General features: G+C 46.2%; 1 protein-coding gene across 2 annotated transcripts in view; it reads left to right on the top strand.

Moving 5' to 3' along the window:
- Window positions 1-26,761, top strand: part of SOCS7 (suppressor of cytokine signaling 7) — a 28,693-nt gene extending 1,932 nt beyond the window's left edge. Inside the window, exons 2-10 of one of the 2 annotated variants that reach the window (XM_019415944.2) lie at window positions 5,963-6,027; window positions 9,161-9,265; window positions 9,714-9,815; window positions 10,682-10,812; window positions 11,322-11,490; window positions 13,519-13,647; window positions 21,264-21,399; window positions 21,814-21,964; window positions 25,184-26,761. In XM_019415944.2, the coding sequence (XP_019271489.1) occupies window positions 5,963-6,027; window positions 9,161-9,265; window positions 9,714-9,815; window positions 10,682-10,812; window positions 11,322-11,490; window positions 13,519-13,647; window positions 21,264-21,399; window positions 21,814-21,934 (958 nt within the window). In that variant the 3' untranslated portion in view covers window positions 21,935-21,964; window positions 25,184-26,761. The remainder of the gene's footprint in view (window positions 1-5,962; window positions 6,028-9,160; window positions 9,266-9,713; window positions 9,816-10,681; window positions 10,813-11,321; window positions 11,491-13,518; window positions 13,648-21,263; window positions 21,400-21,813; window positions 21,965-25,183) is intronic. The other variant, XM_019415945.2, reaches the window with a different exon arrangement.
- The last annotated feature ends 761 nt before the right edge of the window (window positions 26,762-27,522 follow it).

The raw sequence follows: 27,522 nt of genomic DNA, 5'->3' as shown, positions 1-27,522 counted from the left end.
GTATAGACATGGGTGCCTGAGTTCTAGGCCAAGTGATGAAAATTCCAGACTTAGATGTTGATTTTTTTTTTTTTCCTCTGCATTTCTGAAGGACGGACAGCACTGTGGCAACCAGTGTTGGGTGTGCATATGGGTTTAGAAAGCTGTCAACTTTTGTCTCGAGAAGTGAGACTTGTGGTAACTGCCATTGTGGTTTGCACTGCCGAGTGGGTTCTTACAAAGATTGGAATTGGTTTTGGTGCAGCTCATATGATGGATTCTTGAGACACACGGGCAACCACAACCCAAGGCTGAAGAACAGGTAGACCCATAAATTTGAGAACTTGACTGTGCACCAGAATCACGTGGGAGAACTTTGGGCAAAGATCAGTCTGTCTGAGGGCCCAAGAATTTTGAATTTCTGCAGAGTTTCCCACTTGACCCTGAAGTATGACCTGGACTGGGAACCACTCATCCATGGACTTGTCCTTTCACCGGAGTTCGGGTACCCCAGGAGGAAAGTGTGGGGCCAGTTTTGACTTTGCTGCCCTTTTTGACCAGCTGTGCCGGGGCTCATCTTGGGGATCAGACCAAACCCAGACTGCCTAAAGAAATCAGTAGGTTGATGTGTGTTGCCTCCTCAGGTAGACCTGTATTTCTGCATTTGCTTCCCAATGAACTTAGGCTGGGAGCTCAGGTCTTGAAAAATGTGTGGCTGCCGGAACAGCTTTTTTTGTAGTAGGCTCTGCATTCGATGCTCCACTTACCAGCATAGGTGAAATTTTCATCAGGTTGGGGGAGGGCAGGATTGAAGCTGTGGGTAATGACATAGGATAGACTGCTAATTTTCTTGTGGTTTGTCTTGTCTTTGTTCCATATTGACCAGGACTTGGTCTAAGATTCCAGAGACGCCAAATATGAGGTGTGGCGTGAAATTGGCTGCTACGTCTAATAGATTAGGAAGAGGAAAAGGCATATAACATTATACGGTTTTTTGCCTTTGGAAGCAGAATTTAATGGTCATTGGCTGCTCTGTTACCAACCCTCACACTAAGCACAATACAGATTTCTGCTGCAGAGCAAATTGGGCTGGAGCTCTGCAAAGAAGCTTAGTTCAGGGCACTGGAGAATTACATTTTTTGGTCCAAGGGCTTTTTCTGATGAATTGGAGAAGAGCTAGGTATTTGTGTATGAACAGTTGGTTGACTGCTATTAGGAGGCAGCATGTTGTACAGAGAACAACAGGAACATCTGGATTCCCCTTCCAACTCCAACATCAGCTGGGGAATGTAGGCCAATTTTGTCGTCTTCATGCTTCCTCTTTTTTTCCATCTGTAAAATGGGAGTGATTCTTGTCTTGTTCCTGTCCCTGTAGGAACAGACTGAAGACAAGAGAAATTGAGATGGAATATTTTGTGCCTTTGGAGAAGTAATAAGATTGAACTGGTAGTTTTTTTTTTTTTCCTAATGCTTAGGATTTGGTGCCGTTAGATTTGCTTGTTAGCTTTTCCACAGCTTACTACGTGCCAGTCTTGTTGGCAGCCTCGCAGCTGTGAGAAACTTGGTAAGTCTGGCCAGGGTAGTTGTGTGATTTCTATGGATCTGCACCTCCTAAGTAAGTCCGCCCTGTTGGGAAGAAGGATGAGTTTGGAATTTTAGTTTGTTCTCTTGTTTTGATTGGTAGGGACCTGGAGGCTGTGAGAAATGTCAGTCTTTTGCCAGAAGGTATATGCCTCCCTCCTTATTGTTGGTTGGAGTTAATTATGAGTCTCTGCGGTCTCTGCTGTATCATTTGGGGCTTTTCAGTAACCTCTGGGTATGATTCTCTGTGCCCTTCTTCACACCTACCGTTCCCACAGCTGTCGCTAGGAAGTACTTCCTATAGTCATTTTATAAGCCTTAAGAGTTTCCATATTTTAACATGAAACAAACCTTTAGTTCCTTTTAGGTTCTTTAGAGTCTGCTAAGTGGACCTGCCTGGATATACTGAGTCTTAAGTCTCGTATGAATTAGCTTAGAGAACTCTTTTCAAGTGAAGGAAGAAATGGGCCCAGCAACTAATCAGGTTTCTGTTCTGGAGAACTGGGCGAGGCCTTGTAACACACATATGTTGGAATTCAAAGAGCTGGGCTTGATGCCTGTGGGCCTTGGTGTGATATAGAATTGCTATTTCAGGAAAACCAGTGAAGTTCCCTTGTCTGTTTCACATATGTTGAGCTGATTGTCTTCCTTTGTATTTGGTAAAGAGTAGCATTCGCTCTAACCTTTTCAAATCATCACGGAATACACACATGGTTGGAAATGGGTACCTTGTTCATTTTTCAAGGTTTGTCTTTTGTGAGTTAACAGTTGAGGCTATTACTGGCAGTTTTGAGAGTTGTGAGGTGGAAAAATGCAGAACGGTTATGTAGTGGTTTGCTGTCTATTTGTTTGGAAAAAAGATACGGTTCTGGAAAGAGAGGCAGCCTGCCTTGGCATCAGTTTGGGGCCCTGCTGTCGTGGACAGACCTGAGATGTGAGGAGACATTGGAAAGCCTTTTCTGTTTCCTTGGGTCTTCGGGTCTAAGGGGGTCTTTCTGAGAAATAACATGACATGCTGAGAGCAAAATGATTTTATGGTGTGTGCTGAGGAAGTTCTGACTTTATGTTTGGGTTTTGGGTCAATACTCCGTTGATCTTTTCAACTATTTTTCACCAAGCGGCTGTGGTTGGCATCTCTCTTTCAGAATGAGCAACCTAGCTTCAGAAATCTCTGTCCACTTGGACCCATGTCTTTCACTCCTTGACATTTTCCCCGCTAATATTCTAAGGTTTTAGATCTTGGACTACGTCTCTTGGCTTTCCCCCTGGAAGTTCCCTCCATAGGTTCTTGGTTTATGATGGAGTTTTGGATCTGACCTTGCTGCACAGATGTCTGTGTATTGGAAGTAAAAATGAACACATGGTTTTTGTGCCTGTAGCACATGAACAGACACTGGCTTATGACGTGTTGGAAATGGCACAGGCTGGCTGACTTGGCACTGTGTGCTTTAGCAGGGGCAGAGGTAAATTGTGGCCACAAAACCTGAAATTTGGACATCCTAGTTTGGGAGTTACTGTAGAAAAGGACATGTTGGAGTCTTAGGACACCAGTGGAGGGGATTCATGGACAAGAGAGGGAGGACATTATTCTTGCGTTGTTCATATTTTAGGTTTCAGGGAATTTGAGAAGTGGCCAGTGGTTTTATCAATGTGTTGTCGGCCCCATCTAGCCTAATGCTTTTAACTCATTTTATCCCACGGATCTGTTGCTGTACAATTAGTAATTTGCAGAGTGGAAATGGACAGAGGCCTTCTCTTTGTTTTCTGTAGCACAAGCCATGCGTAGCTGACACAAAGGACTGCTAGCCCCAAAGAAGACCTTTGCCTAAGGTCTTCTGCTGCCCCTGTGCTTTTCTGCCACCTGAGGTATAGCCCACCAAATCCTACCCCACCCTACCCCTCAAGTCTTTCTGCTGCTAAGATGCAAGTGGCCCACTGGCAAAGTTATGATGACTTAACTTGACACCCTAATGCTTATCAGGGTGACCTGGGGAGGAAGCAAATAACACAGGAATGTAGTATAGAAGGGTTTAGTTAAAAATGTTACTGGACCTGAATCATTTGTGTTGCTTTCCAAAAACAGCACATCCAGCTTAGACGGGCTTTTCCCATTTTAAATGCTTCATATATACAAAAGACACATAAAATGCATGTACTATAATAATAATGAATTGCATACTTGGGTACCCACCGCTAAGCTCAGCAAATAGAATGTTATCAGTATCTTTGAAGACCCCTGTGTGTTGCTTCCTGATTACATCTCTTCCCTCCCCCCGCATAACCACCATCCTCAATTTTATGCTAATCGTTCCCTTGCTTTGTTTTTTATAGTTGTCTAGATTGGTCTTTTCATGAATGACTGCCATTAGAATGCTCTCAGGATCCCTGAGACAGAAACTGCCTTAGACTGTTAGTTAGACCGTTTCCACCCAAAGAAAGAAGGAAGCACTCATTTTTATTATTAGCCTTTCAGCCTCCTAAACCTTCTCCCTCTTCAAGCTTCCAGCCCTGCGGCCCCCTTATTTGCCAGAATAAGCCATCCCAGGGCTCTCAACTGGCTCTGGCTGTGTTCAGATTCATACGTATTTCTTTTTCTAGATCCTAGAAACTATGGTTTTCTCCTTCACAATGCCGGGGGTGGGGGAGAAGATGAGCTGGAGTGAGAAGGCCCCCGCAAGATGTGGGCATTTGGGTACTGCCGTTCTTCAGTGCTTGGCACCGAAGAGGCGCGTCCCCAGCACGGGCAGATGGCAGAGTAATGCAGCTTCCTTTGAAAAGAGGCAAACGGCCAAATGGCTGAGGTGCGAACCCTTTGAGAGGCCAGTGCTGTAGGTTTCTACTTGCTGAGTTTAACGTTGGACCCACAAGTAATCACATAAAAATCAGCTTGGAAGCTCTTCAGTCTCAAAGTTCATGTCCAGTGGAAATTAACTTTCCATTGCAGCCCTCTGGAGTGTTGGAACTAAGCTGCAGCTTGTCATGAGCAACTTGTACAAACAGAGGACCATGTGTGGCTGGCTGTGTCTCGTTTGGATGCGGCCATCTCTCCTGTGCGCGCCTTGGGTGGGGCAGGCGCGGTGCGCGCCATCATCAGATGAGAAGCCTCAGCACGGAAGAAGATGCAGGGGAGTGTGAGATAAGAATCCAGCGTCTTGGCTGTTTCTGAGGAAGGTCTTCACGAGACGCTTTTGAAATTTTGTTTGAAGTGAGTCTTGAGAAGCTTGGGCATCTGTGCTAAAACAAACGCGCAAAGATCTTCTGAAGTCAAATAATTTTAAGTAGGGTTTCTATTTTGGACTTCCTATGCTTCTCCTCTATGGTGCATTTGAAGTTTTATTTAGTCCTTTGGGTAGAGTTAATTTTGGAAGGTGAGCCAGGTGTAAGGCCTAGAGGCAGGCACTCAGTTCATGGGATTTTTTTTTTTTTTTTTAAAGTCTGATTTGTTGAGGTGTAATTTATGGCCATCTAAAATTCACCTTTTTTAGGCGTCTCGTTCTATTAATTTTGACAAGTGTATTCAGTCACATAACCTCTGCCACAGTCCAGATATAGCATATTTTTATCATTTCGGCAAGTTCTTTCCCTTGTCGTCAATTCAGTCATCCTGAGGGGAGTTTTTTGAGCTTAGCACATTTCTTTCCAGAAAGTCTTTGTCAGAGTCTTTTGGATTTCTTTCATTTCTCCCTGAAAAGCCAGTTGAAATTGGTACAAAGTGAAGTTACCTTTGGTGCCTCTTGTCCCAGGGTTTTCCAGCGGGGTCCCTGGAGCAGCATCCAGAAGCCCTGGGGGGAGCTGTGTGACGGGCAGCTCAGGGAGGGGAAGGGGCCATTTCTTTGGGTGCCAGGCAGAGCCCCTGACCCGAGGGCACCCCCTTGTTAGCTGGTGGCTCTGCCCCACAGCTCAGGGACATTTGTGCTTGTTGTAGTGCTCTTCTCAAGGCCAGGTCTCTTCCCTGCTTCCCTGGGGGGCCTCCTGCATGTTGGGGCAGGGCCACAGGGAAAACTTTTGCTCTGAGATGGCACCTGTTCAGGTCAAGAGCCTTTTTCTTGCTTCCTTGTGAAAATCAACCCTGCCTCTGACTTCCCTCCTCTAGAAATGGACTTGCTAATTACCACCCAAGGTGTTTTACTCTTGTAATACGCTGGGTGTGGAGACATCCAGAGGGATTTCTCATTGCTTTGTAGGCTGAATTTTGTAGCCAAAGCTGTTTAGAAATTGCCTTGTTTCATTCTCCCCCTTTAAATGTTAGGCTTTATTACAAAAGTGTGGCTGACAGTGACCAGGATTTGCTTTTTGTTTTTCAGTGCCTCTGGAATTGAGTGTTGTAGTGATTTAAATGCATGTGTGTTCATTTCCCCCCACCCTCCATTATTCTCTCTCTGTGTGCTTTCTCACCCCCTAGGAAACCCAGGTTGACAAGAACTCAAAGTGCCTTTTCTCCGGTCTCCTTCAGCCCGCTGTTCACAGGTAAGGGTGATCTCTTTCTTTTTCTTCTGACATCTGAAAGCAGAAGTGTTCTGAGACCTGTCAGGAAACACCTGCAGATGCATCACGGCGGGAGCTTCAGGCATGTCTACAGTCACTGTCTTCATTCCATACCCGCTGGGTTTGGGGTGAGGCTATTTTTATGGTGTGGAATGTGTTCTTGACTTTGGATGCTTTATTGTTTGAGATAGAGACTGCTTACTGGTAATTAGGTGGCCCTGGCAGTTATGCAGTGCTTAGTTCAGGGTCATCACATATAAATTAAAAGTAGGAATTGCAAATTTATAGGCTCACAGTGCATAAAGGACTCTCTAGAAGGCGTACAATTCCTGTCCCTGCTTCCAAGGGAGTTCATGGATTCTCTAATAAACATGATCCACGATTATCTGGTCTATTTTTAAGGACTTTGGGCAAAGGGGATTACGTGAACTCTTGTCTTACCCATTTTAGGGGCCAGGAGTTCTTGCAGCTGTTAGAATTCTTCATCACGTCTAATTTAAGTCTTTCCTCTTGCAGCAGGGAACACAGTTGCTCAAGTAGGAGAGTGGCTGAATCTCTCTGGGTAACTGCCTTCTCTTTAGTGGGGGAGCTTGTTCAGATAGGGAGCCTTTTTGTTACATCAGTCCCATACAGAGCTCCTGCTTGAGTAAGCTGTCGAGAAAGTCTTTAGCACGCTGCCTGAAGTCTCAGGAACTGAGTACTCCTCAGTGCGGACTAACCAGAAAGGCCTGACTTCAAACTCTTTTGGAGATGGTATCCCTCAAAAAGATGCCTGGAAGAATTATGATTTAGGAATGGACATTTCCAGAAGCAAGCTAGTGGGACCCCCATGACTGCATGGAGTGCCCCAAGTTGCCAGAACAAGTGTGCTGGTGTCTGTAATAGGCACAGGTGGAGAAGGAGGCCACTGTTCTTACCCCAAGCCCAGAATTAAAGATTCGTATCTTGTAGCAGCATGTTTTTCTCATTAATCAGTGTTGCCTCTTTAAAGCAAGGAACACCTATCCACATTTGTACTTTAAGGTTTGGTATTCCTGTTTTTTAAACAGCCTTATTGGGGCGCCTGGGTGGCTCAGTCAGTTGAGCATCCGACTTCAGCTCAGGTCATGATCTCACGGTTCGTGAGTTTGAGCTCCACGTCGGCTCTGTGCTGACAGCTTGGAGCCTGGAGCCTGTTTCGGGTTCTGTGTCTCCCTCTCTCTCTTCCCCTCCCCCACCCATGGTCTGTCTCACCCTGTCTCTCAAAAATAAATCAGTGTTAAAAAAGAAATTAAAAAAAAAAAACAAAAAACTCCAGCCTTATCTCTCTTGAATTACACATTTTATATAAATGCTATATCTACTGTCCAGACCTCTGGCCCTTCAGTAAACATGCTTGTCTGGGCTTACTGTGTTACTCTGGGCTGCTCGGCTCTCAGTTACTACGCCATGTGATGATTTTGGTTCCTGCTTCCAAGAACTTCTGATGACGTTTAACAACTTAAAAAAATTTTTTCTTTACCTTTTACTCATTTTTGAGAGGCAGAGACAGAGCGTGAGTGGGGGAGGGGCAAAGAGAAGGTGACAATGCAAAGCAGGCTCCAGGCTCTGAGCCATCAGCACAGAGTCCGACATGGGGCTTGAACCCATGAACCGTGAGATCATGACCTGAGCTGAGGTCGGATGCTTAACTGACTGAGCCACCCAGGCACCCCTCCACTGATGATGTTTAACCCAGCTTTTCTTTTTTCTTTTCTTCCTTTCTTTCTAAATGTTTATTTGTTTTGAGAGAGAGAGAGAAAAAACACATGTACATGTGAGCAGGGGAGGGGCAAAGAGAGAGGGAGAGCAAGAATCCCAAGCAGGCTCTGTGCTGTCCATGCAGAGCCCAGTGCGGGGGTTGGGGGTATCACAAAACATGAGATCGTGACCTGACCTGAAATCAAGAGTCGGATGCTCAACCAACTGAGCCACCCAGGAGCCCCTCTTTCTTTCTTTCTTTTTTTAAAAAGTAAGCACAACACCCAACATGGGGCTTGAACTCGCAACCCTGAGATCAAGAGTCACATGCTCCACCAACTGAGCCAGCCAGCCACCCCTTACAGAGCTTTTCTGCTTATCTTAATTAGTGCTCAAGACCTTTGTGAAAAACCATGTATTAGATTCTGAAAGCCCAGCTCTTGGCCTTTTGGAGATACTGGTTACCTCATTTTTCTTAACTGGGAAATAATAAAATTCTAGCTGAAGGGTTCAGCCTCCCAAATGAGAAAAAAAAAATTGTTGGAAATAACACCCTAAGGGCCAAATTAGAGAAATCTTAAATTCTGCCCCGTAGGTCAGACCTACCAAAATTTGGCTGTCAGCCTTTGTTAATAAAATACCCTTTACCCTCTGGTGACTGAAGTGGAGAGAGGGTAGATGGGGTTGGGTGGCAAGAAGGAGTGTATATGGCAGAGAACAGAACTTATGCTGGAAGTAAGGGAAACCATGTGCCAACCCCCATCAGGCTCCTATGGAGCTTAGCTGATTTGCTGACTGTGGAAGTAATTCATCATTTAGATTGTAAATGCACTTTTCAGCCTTTGTAGCCTCAGCTTGTTAGGAGCTAGTTGATAGCTGAAATGATTGGTTCTCTTATGAGTGAATATTCTGGAAAATCTAGATATGGAAAGCCATTTAAGAAGAAGTTGGGGCTCACATTGAGACATTTATCTGGATTCAGTTTACCATGCTGTTCTTATGTTTTTCTGGCACTTGCTTTCCATGTCCATTTGGACCTCTAACAAGCTCCTTGCCTTGCTCCCTCAGGCAGAAATTGGTATACATGTCTGTAAAAATAAATGGTGTGGGCTCTATTTGAATAAAGAGCCCTCGTTCAAGGTTACATAGTGGTGCAGCCACAATTAGTTGGCCTTTCTACTGTCAATCCCGTGTTTTTGTCCTAAGAAATGATAGAATTTAAAATGGACTGCTCAGGTGTTTGGGAGTGATTCCAGCTCTGGGAAACATTAGGTTTTGGGGATTTTGACAGCTGAGGACCTCGAGCCTTTCTTGCTTGCCCTTTACCTTTTTTCGCTTCCGGCCTCGGCTTCAGGCAAGGTGCTTCCATAACATGCTTGCTCCGTGAATCCCTCAGGTGAAACTGTGTCGCTTGTGGACGTGGACATCTCTCAGCGGGGCCTGACCTCTCCACACCCTCCAACTCCCCCCCCTCCTCCGAGAAGAAGCCTCAGCCTCCTAGGTATGGTCTCTGACCTTCTCTGCCTTCTTGCTTTAGTGGGAGGGGGTGAGTTTTCGGGACCTGTTGTTCTTTTCCAGAAGGAGCAAACAAGCTCCTGAGCTTCTAATAATGACCCAAATGTTCCCTGTCCCTTGTCATCTCCCTGAGCAGTTAAATGGGTGTCTTATCTGCATGCTGTAACATTTGCTGTCCATGTGTTGATTAGATCTGTATTTATCTGGCCCCGAATCTACTGCTTGTAGACTGCTCTAGGGATATCCTTACTTTTCTGCTTTCGACAGAGGAAACCAGGTTAAGATGATTGTTGCCCTCTGTGCAAAAAGCCAGGGTGAAGGTCAGGCCATCTTGCTCCAGAGGGCAGCCTGATGATCCTTCTCCCTCTCCTGTGCTTCACCTCACTCATCTGTGCTCATATTTCTGAACCTCTTGCTTCTGTTCTCTCTTCTAGATGATATCAGTGGGACGCTGCCTACATCTGTCCTTGTGGCTCCGATGGGGTCTTCCCTGCAGTCTTTCCCCCTACCTCCGCCTCCTCCACCCCATGCCCCAGGTTAGCTTAGCTTAGAGGCAAGCCTTGTAAAAGTTGGGAGTACCAAGTGACGTACTCTTGAAGGATGGGAGAAGTCTATTTATGGAAGTAACAGAACTTACGAGAAAGCTTAAATCTTATCCCCTTGGCTGGGCCAGAACTCCTTGGAATTGAGGCCAAGAACTGGTTTTTCTGACCCGTTTTCCCTGTGGAGGTGAATCTGACTTTTGCTAGGGATAAAAAGCCTATTGAATTTTTCCCCTCCTTGTTGCTGAGACTGGTTTGCAATCTCTGAGTAGATCTCACTTGGGAAACTTCCCTAATCTCGGGATGGTGAGGAGGTTTAAAGTTTTCAAAGTTCCCTGGTTTTTCTAAGCTTTTAATGTTTACTGCAGCCTTGTAAATAAGTACCAAGCCTTTAGTAGCCCATACCTGCTTTGCCAGCCTCCAGTACCCACGGAGTAAAATGAATGAAATCGGCATTCTTTTCTACTTGCCTGGCAAAATGGTTCTTCTTCCTGGGCAAGTAAGCGAGTCACTATTTCCAAGGCTGCTTTACCGGCGCTTCACCTCGAGGTGGGAGAAGCTGGAATCGCTCTAGGCTGGTGAAGCCCCTGAAGTAGTCACCTTAGTCAGGTTAGTGAGCAGCCCCCCTCCCCCTCTCCTGGGGCAAAATGCCCCCACCCATCCTTCACAGCTTCCACAAGCCCACACAGCTTTTTGTTCCAGCCCATCCAGCTCTTTTCCACTGCTTTGGCTTCCACCCTTTCCAGCTTAGCTTCTAATGCCTTGCCCCTCTTCAGTTAGCATCTCTGTTTTGGGGGGAGGATCTGCTTGTGGTTGGGAGCAAGGAGGGAACAAGTGACCATCACCCTTTTGCCCTGCAGATGCATTTCCCCGGATCGCTCCCATCCGAGCAGCTGAATCCCTGCACAGCCAGCCCCCCCAGCATCTCCAGTGTCCCCTCTACCGGCCCGACTCAAGCAGCTTTGCAGCCAGCCTTCGAGAGTTGGAGAAGGTGGGTGGTGCCTGGGGACTGGCGGCTGGCCTCCTCTCCCACTCCCCTTCTTCTGTACTGGGCTCTCCTTTCATTATTTTTAGAGGAAGAGTAGTTATCTTGCCTCTGTATTTACAGCGCCAAAACAATTGTGTTGCTCTGATCAATTCCATAAGAGACGCTGTAAAATTAAATCTTGGAGGAAAAATATTGAACGTGGTAAGAAAGGTTGTGGAGAAATGTTTACGTAGTTGAAGCTGACTTCAATAGATTAACTGACCCAGTTCCCGCTTCTCTTCTTCGGAGGGCTTCAGTAATGCAATTGTAGGCTTATTCTTCTGTTACTTTGGAGGTCTAAAACAACGAGCCTGCCGTTCGTTGCTAATGGTTAAGACACTCTTAGCTTTTGCCTAGCGAAATGTTTAGGAAGTGATAAGAAGGGGGCTTCTCCTGTGGTAAAATAGATTGTGCTGAGAACTTGAACATTTCCCTGTGCTGTAAATCACTTGACCACTTCTTATCTTTGGTAGTGTGGTTGGTACTGGGGACCAATGAACTGGGAAGATGCAGAGATGAAGCTGAAAGGGAAGCCAGATGGCTCTTTCCTGGTACGAGATAGCTCTGATCCTCGTTATATCCTGAGCCTCAGTTTCCGGTCACAGGGTATCACCCACCACACGAGAATGGAACACTACAGAGGTAAGAGGTGCTGTTTGAAGAAAGCCTTCTTCCCCCTTTGCCTGCCTCTACTTGTGCTGTCCGGCTTTGTCATAGGAAGGATTTGTAGAAGTGGAACTATGAAGAGGGAGGAGAATCTCATACTCCGTTGAATGTTGTTGTGGGTACTGGTTTCAGTCACTAGAAGAAATGTTGGCGAGGGTAGGGAGGAAGGTAAGGGTTCCATTTAGAAGTATTCTCAGCATTTCGTCTCCAAAATAGGAGGGCCTGCACAAGACTGCTGAACAGAGCAAAGCCAGTGAAACTCTCTTGACAGAGGGAAGAAATAATCTAGGACCACTAGACAAATTCTCCCAAGCTTCATTCATAATTAAACTTAACATCTAGAGAGACTTTCTATTAAATCCTATACACAAAGAGGAGAATTTAGTGTCCACCCTGTGACTGTTCTGTAGTGAATTTCTTTGCCTGATAGTCACATCCGCTCGTCCTGCCAAGCAGCATGGTGTTAATTTCTTTTGGTCAGCTATGTAGTCATCAGAACTCAGAGACTTTGCGGGGTCAACATGCTTTAGACTCTCTGCCTTCCTCCCTAGTGGTGCCTCCACCTTTGTGGTCTGCTTGTGCCTCATGCTGCGGTCACATCTAGAAGCTGATTTGTTCAGCACCACTGTCGGAATTGGCTTTGCATCATGGCATGCTGTGTTTGACATGTGCCAGAAACCTGTGATGGTCACAGGTGGTGGGGCTGGGTAACACGGTAATCCATCCTTTGTCAGAATAACTGCATATGTTACAAATTTGCTGAGCGTAGGGAACTTTGGGGAGTTTCAGGGACTTGCCCCTCCTATCCCTCACACTGTCCCCACACGTGATCAACATTAAACGAGCTGTTAGACACAGCATCTCAAAGCGAGAGTTTTTTTTCATGCTCTTCTCAGCCACCACCACGTCTTTTCTGCTCTCGGCCATGTTGTGCTGTGTTTATCTGGTTTGCTTCTCACGCGAGTCAGGAAGGTAGCGTGTTAGGCCAGCATAGCTTTGTCCATGGTTTCCTCTGTCGCCGCCTCTGCCTTGAAGATGCATAAGGAGAAAGGAATTTTGGTCCACAGACCTGAGAATTAGTTAGATAACCGTGGCATAGACTGCCTGTGCCCTCCTAAAAGCCAAAATCAGACCAGCAGAAAAACAACATGCAAAATAGAGCATTTCAGAATGAAGTATTTTTATAAATCTGTGAAAATACTGAATGACTAGGCTAGGAGAATGATGAATAAATGCTTGACCTCTAGGTCCCTGATAGGTGAGATGCCGGTAACGAGAGAACTTTCAAATGGTTCTCCAGTTACTTTTTGTTCAAAGCGGCTTTTCTTTCTTGAATGAGTGGAATTTTTAATAGAAGCCGTGTGGGTCTTTCCGTTGCCAGTTTGCAATGGAGCATCTGTCTTCATCTTTTTGAGTGATACTGTAAGAGTGGCTAGAGAGACTCAAATCTGCAGTTCTCTTGAGTGATTCTGTGCCTTTTGTGGGTGACTTCTTTGCACTTAGTGCTTGGGTTTTTGTTTTTTTCTTTGGGTTTGGGGACTTTAGAATTTGGGGTGGGATCTTTGGAACATGTTTGGGGCGGGAGTGGGATTTTAGAAGTTAAAGAAGACCTAGAATTTGACTTTTTGTGCCTAACACATGAATGAATGAGACTTGCAGAACTGCTGTTCCGTTCTTTCCCCAACTATTCCATGAATGCTTGAAGACAGGTAGACAGATCTTTTGAGGGGATGTCATTTAAACTTGCTTTTGCTATGGCAGTCTTTTCTTATGGTCCATGATTTAAGGATTAGTGTGCATTCTAATACCTTATTAGAGGCTACATCTTTTCTTCCCATTAATTGTGGAACAAACAGGAACAGGTGGCTTCAGGACCTTTGTCTGACAGCTTGCCCACAAACTACCCTCCCAGAACTGAGAATTATTAAAACATTCAAGGTAACTTCCCAGATCTTTTGAAAGTAAGTTTTTACATTTTTACCTCTCCTTAATTTTCCGTGGCAGGAACTTTCAGCCTGTGGTGTCATCCTAAATTTGAGGATCGCTGTCAATCAGTGGTGGAGTTCATTAAGAGAGCCATCATGCACTCCAAGAATGGGAAGTTTCTCTACTTCTTGAGATCCAGGGTTCCGGGTAAGGCTATAGTTACATTAATTATTTAACATGGTCATGATGCAGTACAGTACCAAAATGTGCCCCCCCTTCTCCCCAGAAAAAGCCATACTTCGTTGAAGTTTTCTTTCTGGCTCTTACGGTAACCACTCTTCCTAGAGTCTAGTGGTTAGGTTAATCCCCTGCCCTTGAACATTAATCCTCCAATATATTGAGAAGGAATCTTTGCTTTTTTGACCACATGAATGAGAAAACGGATCCCGCCTCTGATGTCCAGGTGTCTTATGATGAATATTTAACATTCAGAGGTGTCTCCTTGTCCTTGAACCAGGGATCTCACACTTCCGTGTGAAGCAGAGAGGTGAGAACTTGCTCAGGCAATTTCTATGGGAACAGGGAAGCTACAAGAGTATTCACTAGAAAGCCAATGCTGAGTGTCAAGGAGGCTGAATTCAGTGGCAGTCTGCTGTGGATTTTGTCCTTCCGCGCTAAACTTCCTATTAAAGAGTAGGTAGTCTTTGTTGTGCCTCCTGTCTCTACTGGCATTGACTATAAAGATGTCTCTCCATCTGGGTGCACTGGGAAGTTCCCATCCTTGCTAGTGCGATCACATAGTCTTTCTGCCCACTTACTAGTGCGGTATCTAAATACACTTTACCGAAAGAATGGTTTGAAAGAGCCTGCTGTAATAGGGCTGGGGAAAAGCAAAACAAGCATATTAATTGAGGAGTTTGTAAGTTACAAACAGAACCGAAAATGAGAACTTTATACATTCCCAGTGAATCAAATTAAGATTCTTAAACACACTGACTGCCAAGAAATTGCTCTAAAAAGAGGTTCCCAGTGGAGCCTCAGGCAGAACATCAGTAACAGGATTGAGCCAGGTTATAGGAATGTGTTTTATAATCTTGGTGATTTAAATAAGGCATGACAGGGTGCGAACTGTATTAATTCTCACTTCATTTAATATTTGCCTCAGCGCTGTCAACACAGTTAGGTCTCATGCAGTTGACTTGGTTAAAGAGAAAAGTTAGAATCCTTTCTTACAGGAATTGACTCTTTAGCAATTTTTTTAAGTTTGTGGCTTTTGCGGGGCTGGGTTAAATGGGTGACGGGCACGAAGGGCACTTTTCGGGATGAGCCCTGGGTGTCACATGTAAGAGATGAATCACTGAGTTCTACTCCTGAAAGTAAGACTACGTTGTATGTTAACTAACTTGAAAATAAATAAATTTAAAAAAAGAAAAAGAAAAAAAAAGAATTGCTAGTCAAACTTCATAAAAAAAAAGTTTGTGGCTTTTGGGGGTTATCATTATCAAAAATAAGCAACATCTCTACCCTCAGAGACCTCGTTTCCTCAAAGGGGAGACAGGTAGGAAGATAAAGGCAGAAGCACGTGTAAAACTCAGTACAAGGCATGGCGGAGATTGACAAGGGCAGAGACGCAGCTGTGTTTATGGGTAAACCAGGGAAATCCTCGCACAGGATTCTGAAGTCTGGAGCATGTATCTGCTTGTAGAGTATTGAGAGACTTTGTTGGACTCCTCTGGTATAGCTCGTTTCCTTCTACAAATGTGCCCTGTCTGCAGAAATTTTAAGATTCTTGCCATTGTTAACTAAGCGGCTAGAACTTGGAACAACTGCTACTGTTTGTTGAGTACGTATCGTATCGTGTGCCAGTTATTTTGTCAGATTCTTTATTTAAACATCTCTGATTACTTACAACAACCTAATAGATTGGTCCGTTTATAGATAAGACCATTTTCATTTTGTCAGTGAAGAAACTGAGGCTGAGGCTCAAAAGTGAAGTTCCTTACTCTAAGTCACTTAGCTGATGAGTGCTGAAGTCAGAGTTCAAACCCAGGCTCGACTAACTCCAGACTGTGCGCTGTATTTGCCGCCACTCCGTTAACGGGGCAGATTAACAGCAAGCAAAGTGAAACGCGAGCTTGCTGGGATTTGTGGAGACTACAGGGAAGACAGCAGTGTTTTTATTAGTGGAGGGTGTCTTTTTAGGACCCAGGAGGAAGGCTGCAGATAGGATATCTGTTTGCACTTCAAACCGTAATCAAGTTGAGAAGGCAAAGCAGAGTTAGTATTTGCTCCTAGACTGTAAGTGACCGCTCTCAGAACGACTGGGACAAAGGGCAAAGCCAGTGTTCTTTACCGTTGTTTGCTGTCCTCCTTTGCTGTCGTAAACGTCTAGACTTTCTGTGAGATTGATTCTGTGAGGGACTTGGTGTGAAGAAGAGGTAGTCATTAGCATTTGGGTTGAGCTTTCTTAGCCGGCACCAGGGATTTTAGCTCAGTAGTTTTTAAAAGGAGCCTATTTGTTGAGACTTTGGGATGATGATAACTGAATGCCTACAAGGGGCCAGGTATTATTTCATTTAACCATGACAAGATCCTTTATTATTTATTAAAAAAATTTTTTTTTAATGTTTATTTATTTTTGAGAGACAGAGAAAGACAGAGCATGAATGGGGGAGGGGCAGAGAGAGAGGTGGGAGACAGACTCCGAAGCAGGCTCCAGGCTCTGAGCTGTCAGCACAGAGGCCGATGCGGGGCTCGAACTCATGGACTGTGAGATCATGACCTTAGTCGAAGTCGGATGCTCAATAGACTGAGCCACCCAGATGCCCCAAACCCTTACAAAATCTTAAAGGCATACTACAGTATCCCTTCTCCCTTTCCTCCCTCCCATCCTTCCACACAGATTAAGAATCTGAGGTACAGGGGCGCCTGGGTGGCTTGGTCGGTTAAGCGTCCGACTTCAGCTCAGGTCATGATCTCACGGTCTGTGAGTTCGAGCCCCGCATCGGGCTCTGTGCTGACAGCTCAGAGCCTGGAGCCTGTTTCAGATTCTGTGTTTCCCTCTCTCTCTGCTCCTCCCCCGTTCATGCTCTGTCTCTCTCTGTCTCAAAAATAAAATAAAACGTTAAAAAAAAAATTAAAAAAAAAAAAGAATCTGAGGTACAGTGAATTGCAGAGCCAGGATTCAAAGTCAAGTTTTTCTGAGTTGGCTGCACTAACAGGGCATGTGGGCTGGTGATAAAGGGATGCTAGGGATCCTAGGAATCATAAAGCTAGGACTAATGGGAAAGTTCTGGATGGTGGCAAGTAAGGAGCAGAAGGAAGGAAATTAGAACAACTGTAATAATTGACATCAGGGGAGGGACCCTTAGTGAAAATAAAAATGATGGCACCTGATGTCGCTTTCCCCCTTATCTGTTTTTAGCACAGTGGAGCGTGATTGTCACAGATCTGAGGTCACTGTTTGCATCTCAGTCTGGTCCATTCCACAGTTATAAACCAAATGCCTATACTACGGGGCAGCAGTCTCAGAGAGAGACTATGATTGGATTAACACAGAACTCCTGATGCTGTTCGAGCCAAACTGAAAGGGAACATATCTTTATTAGTTGGGAGAATCTTTGTCATCTGAAGTACATGAAAAGAAAATCTTTTTTAAAAAGATTTTTATTTTATTGTATATTATATTATATTATATTATATTATATTATATTATATTATATGTTTATTTATTTTTGAGAGAAAGTCATCATGAGCAGGGAGGGACAGAGAGAGGGAAACAGAGAATCCCAAGCAGGCTCCATGCTGCCAACGCGGAGCCCAGTGCAGGGCTTGAACTCATGAAATGTGAAATCACCACCTGAGCCAAAATCGAGAGTCCGACGCTTAGCTAACTGAGCCACCCAGGTGCCCCTTAGTTTATTTTTAAATGTTTATTTATTTTGAGAGACAAAGTGCACGAGTGAGTGATGGGAGATGAGACAGAGAGAGAGAGGGGGAGAGAGAGAATCCCAAACAGGCTCCATGCTGTCAGCACAGAGCCTGACGTGGGGCTCGATCTCCCAACTTTGAGATCATGACCTGAGCCAAAATCAAGAGTTGGACGCTTAACCGACTGAGCCAGCCAAGCACCCCATTAAGATTTTATTTTTAAGTAATCTCTACAACCCAGTGTAGGGCTTGAATTTATAACCCTGAGATCAGGAGTCACACACTACCAACTGAACCAGCCAGGCACCCCAATACCTTTTTTTTGTTTTTGTTTTTAATTTTTTTAAGTTTGTTTATTTTGAGAAAGACGACATGAGTGGGGGAGTGGTAGAGAAAGAGGAAGAGACAGAATCCCAAGCAGCCTCCATACTGTCCATGCAGAGCCCAATGCGGGGCTTCAACCCACAGAAGTGAGATCATGACCTGAGCTGAAATCAAGAGTTGGATGCCTAACCGACTGAGCCACCCAGGTTCCCCAAATTTTCGTTTTTTTAATCACGCTTTGAATTACACAACTCTAAGGAAATAGGTCTCTCTTTTGTAACCATCATTAATCTTATAATTGTTTGTTCAGTGACAGGTCTGTATCCCAGGATTTCTTTTTTCTTTTTTTTTTAAAATGTTTATTTATTTTTGAGAGAGAAGGAGAAAGCACATCCACGCGGGAGAGGCAGGAGAGGGGGACGGAGGTTCCAAAGTGGGTTCCATGCTGACAGCAGAGATCTTGGTGTGGGGCTCGAACTCAGGAACCGCGAAATCATGACCTGCGCCGAAGTTGGCCACTTAACTGAGCTCCTCAGGTGCCCCTCCCAGTACTATTGACATTTTGAGCTGGATAATTCTGGTCTTCAGGAAACAGTTTGGTTTGGCAGAAAGACCTAGGTGTTGGGGTGCTCAGACTTGGGAGAGACTTGTCACCCCTAACCTGGTCCTTGAGGTGGGGGGGCAGGGGGAGAGAAAATAATGAAGTGGCTGGAAACTGTATTGGAGCCCAGGTCCCCTGGTAGGAAGGACCAGAGGAAAGTTCCTGATGATCACTGTTCCATCTTGTCCCTTCCCTTTCAGCTGACCTGGTGTCTTGTCTTGGATTTATTTCCATCTCTAACCTCTTCCCTTAACGTGCTCTGGATGCAAGAGCTCCAGTTGTTTGCTGTGTTTGGGGGCAAACAGTAAATGGTCAGGTTGACACCAGGGAATATCAGAGAATTAACAGGTTTCAAATCGCTATTTGTGAACCTACGGCTATAAGTAACACAATTAAATAGGCAAGTATATGTGGTCATTAAAATTCAAGTAGGCAAACAATCAGATAATTTTTTTGCTGCATATTATCCTGGTCTCTTTAGCCACAAGTCTGATAGTACTGTGTCTTTGGGAATAAATAATTAGATACATAAATTACCTTTATCTCTGAAACATCATGTTGAATTTAGCGTTATTATAACCCATCCCCAAAAGCTTTCTGTTTGCCATAGTTTAATTCACTAAAGAATATTTTTAAAATGCAAGAGAGAGAAAGGGTAAATTCAAAGAGGCCTTTGAACCCAATACCATTTTAAAACCACTTGAGTTTAAATATATTCAAGAGAGAAATCCATGTGTGATTTTTTTTTTTTTTTAATAGCGTGTGAGAGGAGACGACTGACCATGTGGGTGGAGGAGGGCTACAGTGCTTCAGAATATAAGCCCTAGGATTGAAGGGGTAGGAGCAAGGAGAAGACTGAGAGCAGCTGGTCATGAATCAGAGTGCTTGGGGCTGCCCTGGACAGCGCCCCCGTCAGACAACAGAGGGAGAGGCAACAGAGGGAGAGTTGCTCTGGAGACACTCCTGGAGAACCTTCCTTTGAGGTTCTGTGGGCTCAGCTTTTCCTCAGAGCGGGTGTTCATGGCAGGCCAGCTTTGTTGGTTCTGTGCCATGAGAGAGTGCTCTAAGCCTGGCCTCAGTTTCATCATACATGAAATGGGGATAATAGTGATATCTGCCTCAAAGTATAGTTTTAATGACTAAATGAGTTAAATTTTTTTTTAACGTTTATTTTTGACAGTGTGTGCCAGAGGGGGAGGGGCAGAGAGACAGGGGGACAGGGGATCGACAGCAGAGAGCCTGACGCGGGGTAGGAACCCCTGAGCTAAAGTCGGATGCCTAACTGACTGAGCTGCCCAGGCGCCTGAGTTAGAAGTTTAAAAAAATGTTTTTAACATTAATTTATTTTGAGAGAGAGAGAGAGAGAGAACAAATGGGGGAGGGGCAGAGAGGGAAGGAGACAGAGAATCCCAAGCAGGCTGTGTGCCGTCAGCACAGAGCCCGATGACGTGGGGCTCAAACTCACAAACCATGAGATCATGACCTGAACCGAAGTCATGAGTCCAACACTTAACCGACTGAGCCCCCTGGGCACCCCTGAGTTAAGTGCTTTTTTTAAATTAATTTTTTAAAGTTATTTATTTACTTATTTTGAGAGAGCCTGAGCAGGGGAGGGGCAGAGAGAGAGGGAGAGAGAGAATCCCAAATAGGCTCCGTGCCATCAGTGCAAAGCCGAACGTTGGGCTCAAACTCATGAGCCAGGAGATCAGGACCTGAGCCGAAGTCGGGTGCTCAACCGACTCAGCCACCCAGGAGCCCCATGTGGTAACAGCAGAATATGTATTCGGACTTTTTTCTTTTTCAGAAAGTCCATTATCAATGACCACGAAAAGGCTTTGGGAGATAGTCCACAAGCTTTAATTTTTTCTTCTCATGCCTTCAAACAAAATTTTAAAACTGTTTGAAATTGAACTCCAAAAACAGTAGATGTGTTATTTTCCAACAAGCTGTGTCTACAGAATTTCTTTTGACGGGACAGTGACTGAGAAAAGAATTCTTTCAAAGCCTTTGCACCTGAGCTGCTTTCTGAGAGCAGTTTGCTTATTGGCCTCCAGTAGCCCCTTGTGTATTGGAACCAGAATATTCTTTGCTCCCTTGAGCCATTGCCCATGTTCCTGCCATTCTGGAGGTCTCCGTTCTGTGGCATTGACTCTCGAGGGGGGTTGGAACTCCCCAGCACCAAGCCTGCTGATGCTGACGAAACCAAGGTGTGGGACTCCCCTTGGGCCTGGCTGGCATCAGTCAGCAGGCACTCTGGCACGGAGCACTACTGACTCCAGCCTGCCCAAGCTACTGTAGTTGCTTCTCTTTTAAAAGCATCCTCTTTTTTTTCTGTTCCTGCACCCGGGCTAAAATTTCAGGAGCAAGAAGGGTGGGAGGAGGTGAGGGGGGCGGTGTGTGTGGGAAATAAGAGGTGGTTAAACCTGCCTGTCCTGATTTGAAGTAAATGGTAGGAGTGATAGGCTTATAAACTCTGATCCCAGCCGCTGCCTTCTACTTACCAGCCTCTTAGCTGGAGTCGGCTGGGGACCCTTCTGAGCAGCCCCAGTTGTCCCGTGCAGGATGCTGCTAGATGTGCTGCGCAAGTACGTCCCGTTCCTAGGAGGGATGCTTTGATTCTTGCCCTTCACTGAGAGCCTCGGGCCTGGGATTGGCCACTTGGCTCCAAGTCAAGTCTGTGGCTTTGCGCTTTGCATTGGGCTGTTCTGAAGAGCAAGACTGTCAGCTGTCACGAGTAATGCTCGGGGGGCCCTTGGTGGGGGCGAGTAGAGTCCCTTGAGTGAAACACAGCGGTAATGCTTCTGACAATGGAAATCAGCAGGTCTTTGTGGAAGGGAGCTTTTGCACAGAACGCACATATGAACTGTAAAGAAGCCCCATTTCCCTTCCCTGGATTCTCTTCACGAGGGCAGTGGTAGTTAGCTGCATTGCTCCCTCTGAATATGTCTCTTGGTTTTCGTTCCCAAAGGACTGCCTCCAACTCCAGTCCAGCTGCTCTATCCGGTGTCTCGATTCAGCAACGTCAAATCCCTCCAGCACCTTTGCAGATTCCGAATCCGACAGCTCGTCCGGATAGATCACATCCCGGATCTCCCACTGCCTAAGTAAAGTGGGGTCTCTAGGGGTGGGGCGGGAATGGAATGGAGGGTTGGTTGTAAATGTTAGTGAGGCCCGCCAGCTGATCGTGCCGTCAGTGTTCACAGGCGTCGCCCTTTCACTTCTCACGTGTCTTAGCACCCAACTCTGGAAATGTCAGCCGGCAGCCAGAAGGGAGGAAGGTGTGTGCGTGTGTGTCAGCCTCCCTTCTGCAGTCGCTATGCAGAGTGGAGTGGAGGTGGTAAGAGGGAGGGAGACAGAACTGTAATAAGTGAGAAAGTGGGAATTTTCTTAGGTCGACAGTTTTTTGTGTAGTCTCAGCCATCCAGGGGTTGAAGAAGAAGGAAGGATTGAACAAAAGCGGCCTTTCGTTTATGATCTTTGTATGTAACACTTTACGTGTATCCCTCTTGTGTTCACAGACCTCTGATCTCTTATATCCGAAAGTTCTACTACTATGATCCTCAGGAAGAGGTGTACCTGTCTCTAAAGGAAGCGCAGCTCATTTCCAAACAGAAGCAAGAGGCTGAACCCTCCACGTAGCGAGGGGCCCCCTGCTAGTCGCCACCAAGGGTATGAGCTCTCTGTCTCGCTGCCCGGCTAAGTGTTTCTGGACAGTTATCATCGTGGGCCTCGCCCCCCTCCCCCACACCCCATGCGTATACTCTCGATCCAGGCATCTGCCCATGCAGTTACCAGATCTGGTCATGGAGTCCAGGGGGCACATATGCCAAATGGGAGAAGAACAGATAGACATGAGAGGTCTCAAGAGTATTTGCCAAGCAGCATGCAAGCTAATCACTGAATGTAAATAAGGAGGAGGGCACACAAGTGTAACTAAGCGTGCGGTCTTCTCTCATACTTTGACCACTCTTCTTGCTGTTGCACAAATGACGTGTAAAACAGGACACCAAAGGGGAGGAAACTTCATCAAAGGGGAGGCAGACGTGCCTTTAATTACAACAGGTGTGTGCTTCAGTGGGAACTCCCATGTGCCATGGCTTGGCATGTGAGGGCGAGAGCAAAAAAGCTCAGTCTTCTACTTAGATTTCCATCCGGACCACTGAAAAGTAAATTATTGAAAAGAGTAAGTGAATTAGCTAAGGAATTCATTTATCTAAGTGGCTGTTCTCCTGTCACTACATTAACTGACTTCTAGTCATTTATTCTCCCCATAAAATACCTTGGAATACTGGTTTGTGCAGATGAATGGTAATTAGTCTCTTAAATTGCAGTCACGTGAGCATTGAAAGGTAAGGATGAGTAGGGAACAAAATTGCCAGAGAGTTGTGATTTTGGTGGTGTGGATTACCTGCAGGATCTCACGTTCTGGTGATCTGCAGGGTGCAGTGATCCCCCGTCTTTCCCCTTTGCGTAGAGTGTCCTCTTGAAGCACCCACTACGTCTGCTACCCTCTAACCTTCTCTGTTCCCAGTGCCCCCTCCCACACCGAGCAAACGAGGGGAAAAACCGGCAGAGTGACAGCCTTAGAACCCAGGGAGCCATCATCTCCCCGTGCTCTCTGCTGTCTTTATAACCGGAGAGTGTGACGACTGGCGTTTATGTCCCACGGGTTTTCCTGGGCCATGACCAAGGTGATCCCAGCTGTGTGTCTCCTCTTAGCTGTGGACATCCCCGAGCCTGTGCTCTTGGTGGAAAGCATGTGAGCTGGCCTAGTAAAGATTAACAAGAGGAGAAGGAATGAAAGGAGAGTGATCAAGAAATGGTGACCCTGGGAGGCTGCGTAGCTTTAACTTAAAGCATCCTGGTCTGGGTGTGCAGTCTCTTGTCGTATCTTCAGTTGTAGGCAAGTTGTACGCCCTCGGAAGCGATTCCTACAACATCGAAATGCTCCGATGTCTGGGAGGATTTCTCTGCTTGGTGGCTTTGCAGTTGAGATTAGGAAGGGAAGGCAGGAGGGAACGGCGGCACCTGCACGGTGGCACCCTGGTGGAGTAATTAGGACCCTTTAGTCAGGGCACCGCTTCTGTAGGCGCCGTGCCTCGGGAGGAACCCTCACAGCACGTTCAGGGGTGGGCTTGGGGTGGCCGAGGGCTCCAAACTTCATCATATGGGGAATACATGATTAACACGGAGCAGAGAAGTTCTGAGGTGAGAGGGGCTTGATGGCTGAAAGAAATACAAAGGAAGAGTGGTTCAACTTAGTCTGTGTGGCTCCAGGGACCACAGTGAATGGAAGTTATAAGGAGCTAGACTCTAGTCTAACTTTAGAAGAACTGGGGTTTTTTTATGTTTATTTTTGAGAAAAGACAGAAGAGACAGAGTGCAAGCAGGGGAGAGGCGGAGAACCGGGAGACACAGAATCTGAAGCAGGCTCCAGGCTCTGAGCTGTCAGCTCAGAGCCCGATGTGGGGCTCGAACTCACAAACCGTGAGACCATGACCTGAGCCAAAGTCGGATGGTTAACTGACTGAGCCACCCAGGTGCCCCTAGAAGAACCATTTTAACAGAGAGGTCCAAAAGTGGAATGGTTTTCCAGAGGCGTTAGTGAGTTCCCCCATTTGTTTATGCACTTAGCAGATATCTGTCTACTTGTTGAGTACCCAAAGTAGGTTGGGAAAAGTGCTGTGCGGGATAGTCCCTGGCCCTGACCTCGCTGAGCTGCAATTCTCATAGGGAGAGACAGACAGACAGCAAACATGTAAATAAGTGAATAGGCTGATTTCAGTTGACTGTACTGTTACGAGGAATAAAACTTGGTGAAGTTTAGTGATTAGGGGTGGGAGAGTGGTACTTAGGTTTGGATGATCAGGGAAGGCCCCTGTGAGGAGGTATCCTTTCAGCTGAGATCTGAATATCAAGGAGTCAGAAGAGGATCTGGGAGCAGAGCATTCTGGGCAAGCGGTCCAATAAGCATAAAGGCCCTGAGATGGGAAGGGGCTTGATCTGATAAGGTACAGGCCAGGGGTAGCCATTTGTCGTGAGTATGGGGGACGGTCGTGTATTGGCAAAGGCTTGAACTGAGCTCCCAGGGTCTCTTCGCTCTGTGTGACACCGGGACTGTTGCCTGTGGCAGAGAGTAAGCATCATGCCTTACTCCCTCCAGATTCAGACCTCGGGGCCCCTTGAGAAAAGGGAAGTACCACTCCTGAAGGGGGACGGCCCTATTTTGTGAAATTCGGCCCTTATGACTTCTTGTTGGTCAGCCTGCTTTTAATTTGGGAGTTCTGAATGGGCCACTTGGTCTGTGCGTACTGTCACCTGGGGAGTTCATGTCAGGGTGCTTGGAGTCAGCAGACAGAAGAACACTTGGGACAGTGCCCTCATTAAGTCAGGAGGTAGAAGCTGCGTTGGCATTTGTGATCATATATCACTCCTCTTCGGTAGCCAGAAGCTGCAACGACCTATAGCATTTTCTAGCCGGCTCACCAGGGGTTACTCCAGGGCTTCAGTTTTTTCTTTCTTTTACTTTCTAGTCCCTGCAGCAGACAAGCCTCAGGAAAGGAGTTGGGGGGGGGGGGGGGGGGGGAGGAAGTGGGTGGAAAATTAAAAGGTGAGGGAAAAGGAGAGAGAGAGGTTAGGCAATGTGATGGAATATGTTTATTAGTTATTTTAGGACATTTTTTTAGCGTCCAAGTCCTAGGCCGCTCAGGTCCCTGCAGCAAAGGCCGTTGCCACATCCTGAGCCGGCAGCCGTGTTGGTGGGAGCCGTTGGCTTTTCAGGTCTCCGTTCTCTGTTTGAGCTGTACTTTTCCCCAGCCGAGGCTGGGCTGCTCTCCATCTTGGTTCCACTCCAGTGGGCCGCTCTGATTTTTTCCTTTTTTCATCTAGGCATTTGGTTGCCAAGCTCCAGTTTTGAAGAACCAAATGAAGCTACCGTGGAGGGGAGTGAGGAAGAATGAAGGAACGGGAAGGGCGGAGACCCTCTGTGCAAGGACTTTGGCTCCCCTCGCCGCTCTGGGGCTTGGAAGAAGCACACAACCACACTCTTTGAGCGGGGGCTCCGCCTCTTCGTGTCCAGCCCCTGTGCTATCCTGGAACTGGACGAGCTCCTTGGAAAACTGGAAGAAGTCTCAACACTGTTCCTTTTTTAGAAATTTTGTTTTGGGTATTTGCATTTCTCCGTATGGAAAACTTCCTTTAAAGGCAGCTGGGGTTTGTGCCCATTGGGCTGGAAGTGGCACCAAGGGCGAGACAGGTCCAGGGGAGGGGAGAGGAGGAGGGATTGCCAGTGACGGTCATTCAGCTGGTGCCAAAGGCAGAGTGCGCGTGTTCACCATTGACCTTGAAGAAGGAGAGAGGAGGAGTCAGAAGTGTAAATCAAGTGGGGAGTTTCTGAGAGATGTGAATCTGCCTCTCTTTAAGCATGGGTAGCCTCAGTAGCAGCAGGAAAGAAAGGAGGGTGGGTGGTCTCGAACAGAAGACTGCTGAACAAAAACCGGCAAAGGGCCCGCCCCTGCTGGGGAAAGTAGTGGCTCCTCACATCCTTTCCTTCTAAGGTTTTAAATGTGATTTCAGCATCACCTCTCATAGAAGCTGTGCCAGTTTTGTCTTACGGAATTCCTAAGTTCTGTGACCTCAAGCCAGTCCCATTCTTCCTCCACCCGCCACCCTCCACCCCTCCCCTCGAGATGACTGTACATTTCACTCCGATCATGGCAACATCGTTCCTATTGCCTCTGCCAGCTGTCAAGGCAATGGATTTTCTCATCACCTGAGCAGTTGAGAGCCCTCATCATGAGCTGCTGAAGTTAATGGAGCATGCTTCCAGATTCTTAATGGCAGGCTGTACCCGTGACTTAGGAGTCAGTGGTACTTCCCTCCATATGTCTGTCAGCTAGTGAGAGGGAACATGGAGGACGGTGAGAAACGAAGCTGTTGTACTTGTGCTCTTCCGAGAAGAAGCTCTCCAGTGTCTCAGCCTTAATGGAACGTCGTTGGATCAGAGAGGAGGAGAGCATTACATCTCCTGTTTTTAGGTTTATCGCTGTTGTCCCACTTCCGTGACGGGAGGTAGCAAGAGCTTTTTTATTTTCCTGTGTCTTTTCTAGCAACCCAGGCATTTTCGTGAGTCAGATCCTGTTGGCCCCCCTTCGTGGGGCAGTGTGTCAGATGCTGATTTGGGAGTTGCCCACCTTCCAGGTAGAAGTGGAGGAGGAGGGAGAAAGACTCCAGCGCTTTTCAGTGGTCTTTGATTTTTTTTCTGAAGTGGGCCATTGTCAAATCATACGATATGAGTTTGCTTTTCTATAGAGTTACTCTGGGGAGAGGTTTGCTATTAAGATGTGAAAATCAAGCTGTTTGGGTCTTTATTGTTCTTTTGTAGTAATATTCCATTAGACTGCCTTTTTTGGTTCCCCTGTGCTTATATCTGCCTCATCTCATGAGATAAAATAATATGGTCAGGTTTGTGGTTTCCTGATGGTTTGGGGGTGAGGCCCCAGTGTCTCGGTAATTTATAGGACTGTCTCATCTAGAAGTGTTGGCCTTCTGCCTTATGTCCTGCATGGAATGGCCAGTCTTCCTCCTTGTAGTGGAATTGGGAGGACACTTGCAGTGTTACCTGTGTGTAAGCATAAGGAAAGAGGGGGCCCACAGAATGAGCTTGTAGTGTAAACACAGCCCACCTTTGTGTTGTTGTGAGGTACCTCTTCTCTCCTTGAATTCTGGGTGGTACTGCCCGCCAATTAAGATAGTGATCCCAGAAATTGGCTTAGTCTGTGAGTCTTGCCTCTTGGGGGTACAGATTAACTTGCCATCTTGCAGAAAGTGCCACCCAACAGTAGACCATATATCTGGAATCAAGTGGGATCCTTGAGTGGCTGATGTGCAGTTCTTTGGGATTCTTTATATATATATATATACATACATACACATACACACACACACACACACACACACATACACATACCATTTCACCCACCCATCACTTAAAATTCTTTTTCTTAGTGTGTTTGCCTGGCTCTGGGCTAGATACTGTGGAAAACACAAGAGGGGAAAGACATGATGTCTGGCCTAATGGATCTTTTAGGTGACTGCCATCCATGAAGCAATTGGAGAGCATGGCAGAAGAGTCAAGGGCTGTCTTTAAAGAAATTCAGATGGTTAAGATCGGGGTAGGCGAGGTGGTCTAGGAGAGCTCTTTGGTGGTGAGGCGTTGGATCCTGGGC

The sequence above is a fragment of the Panthera pardus genome, unplaced genomic scaffold (assembly GCF_024362965.1).
Source record: "Panthera pardus isolate Hobbes unplaced genomic scaffold, ASM2436296v1 HiC_scaffold_3, whole genome shotgun sequence".
Classification (NCBI taxonomy): Eukaryota; Metazoa; Chordata; class Mammalia; order Carnivora; family Felidae; genus Panthera; species Panthera pardus.
Note: the sequence above shows the minus strand (reverse complement) of the source record. Positions and strands in the feature narration are given on the sequence as shown.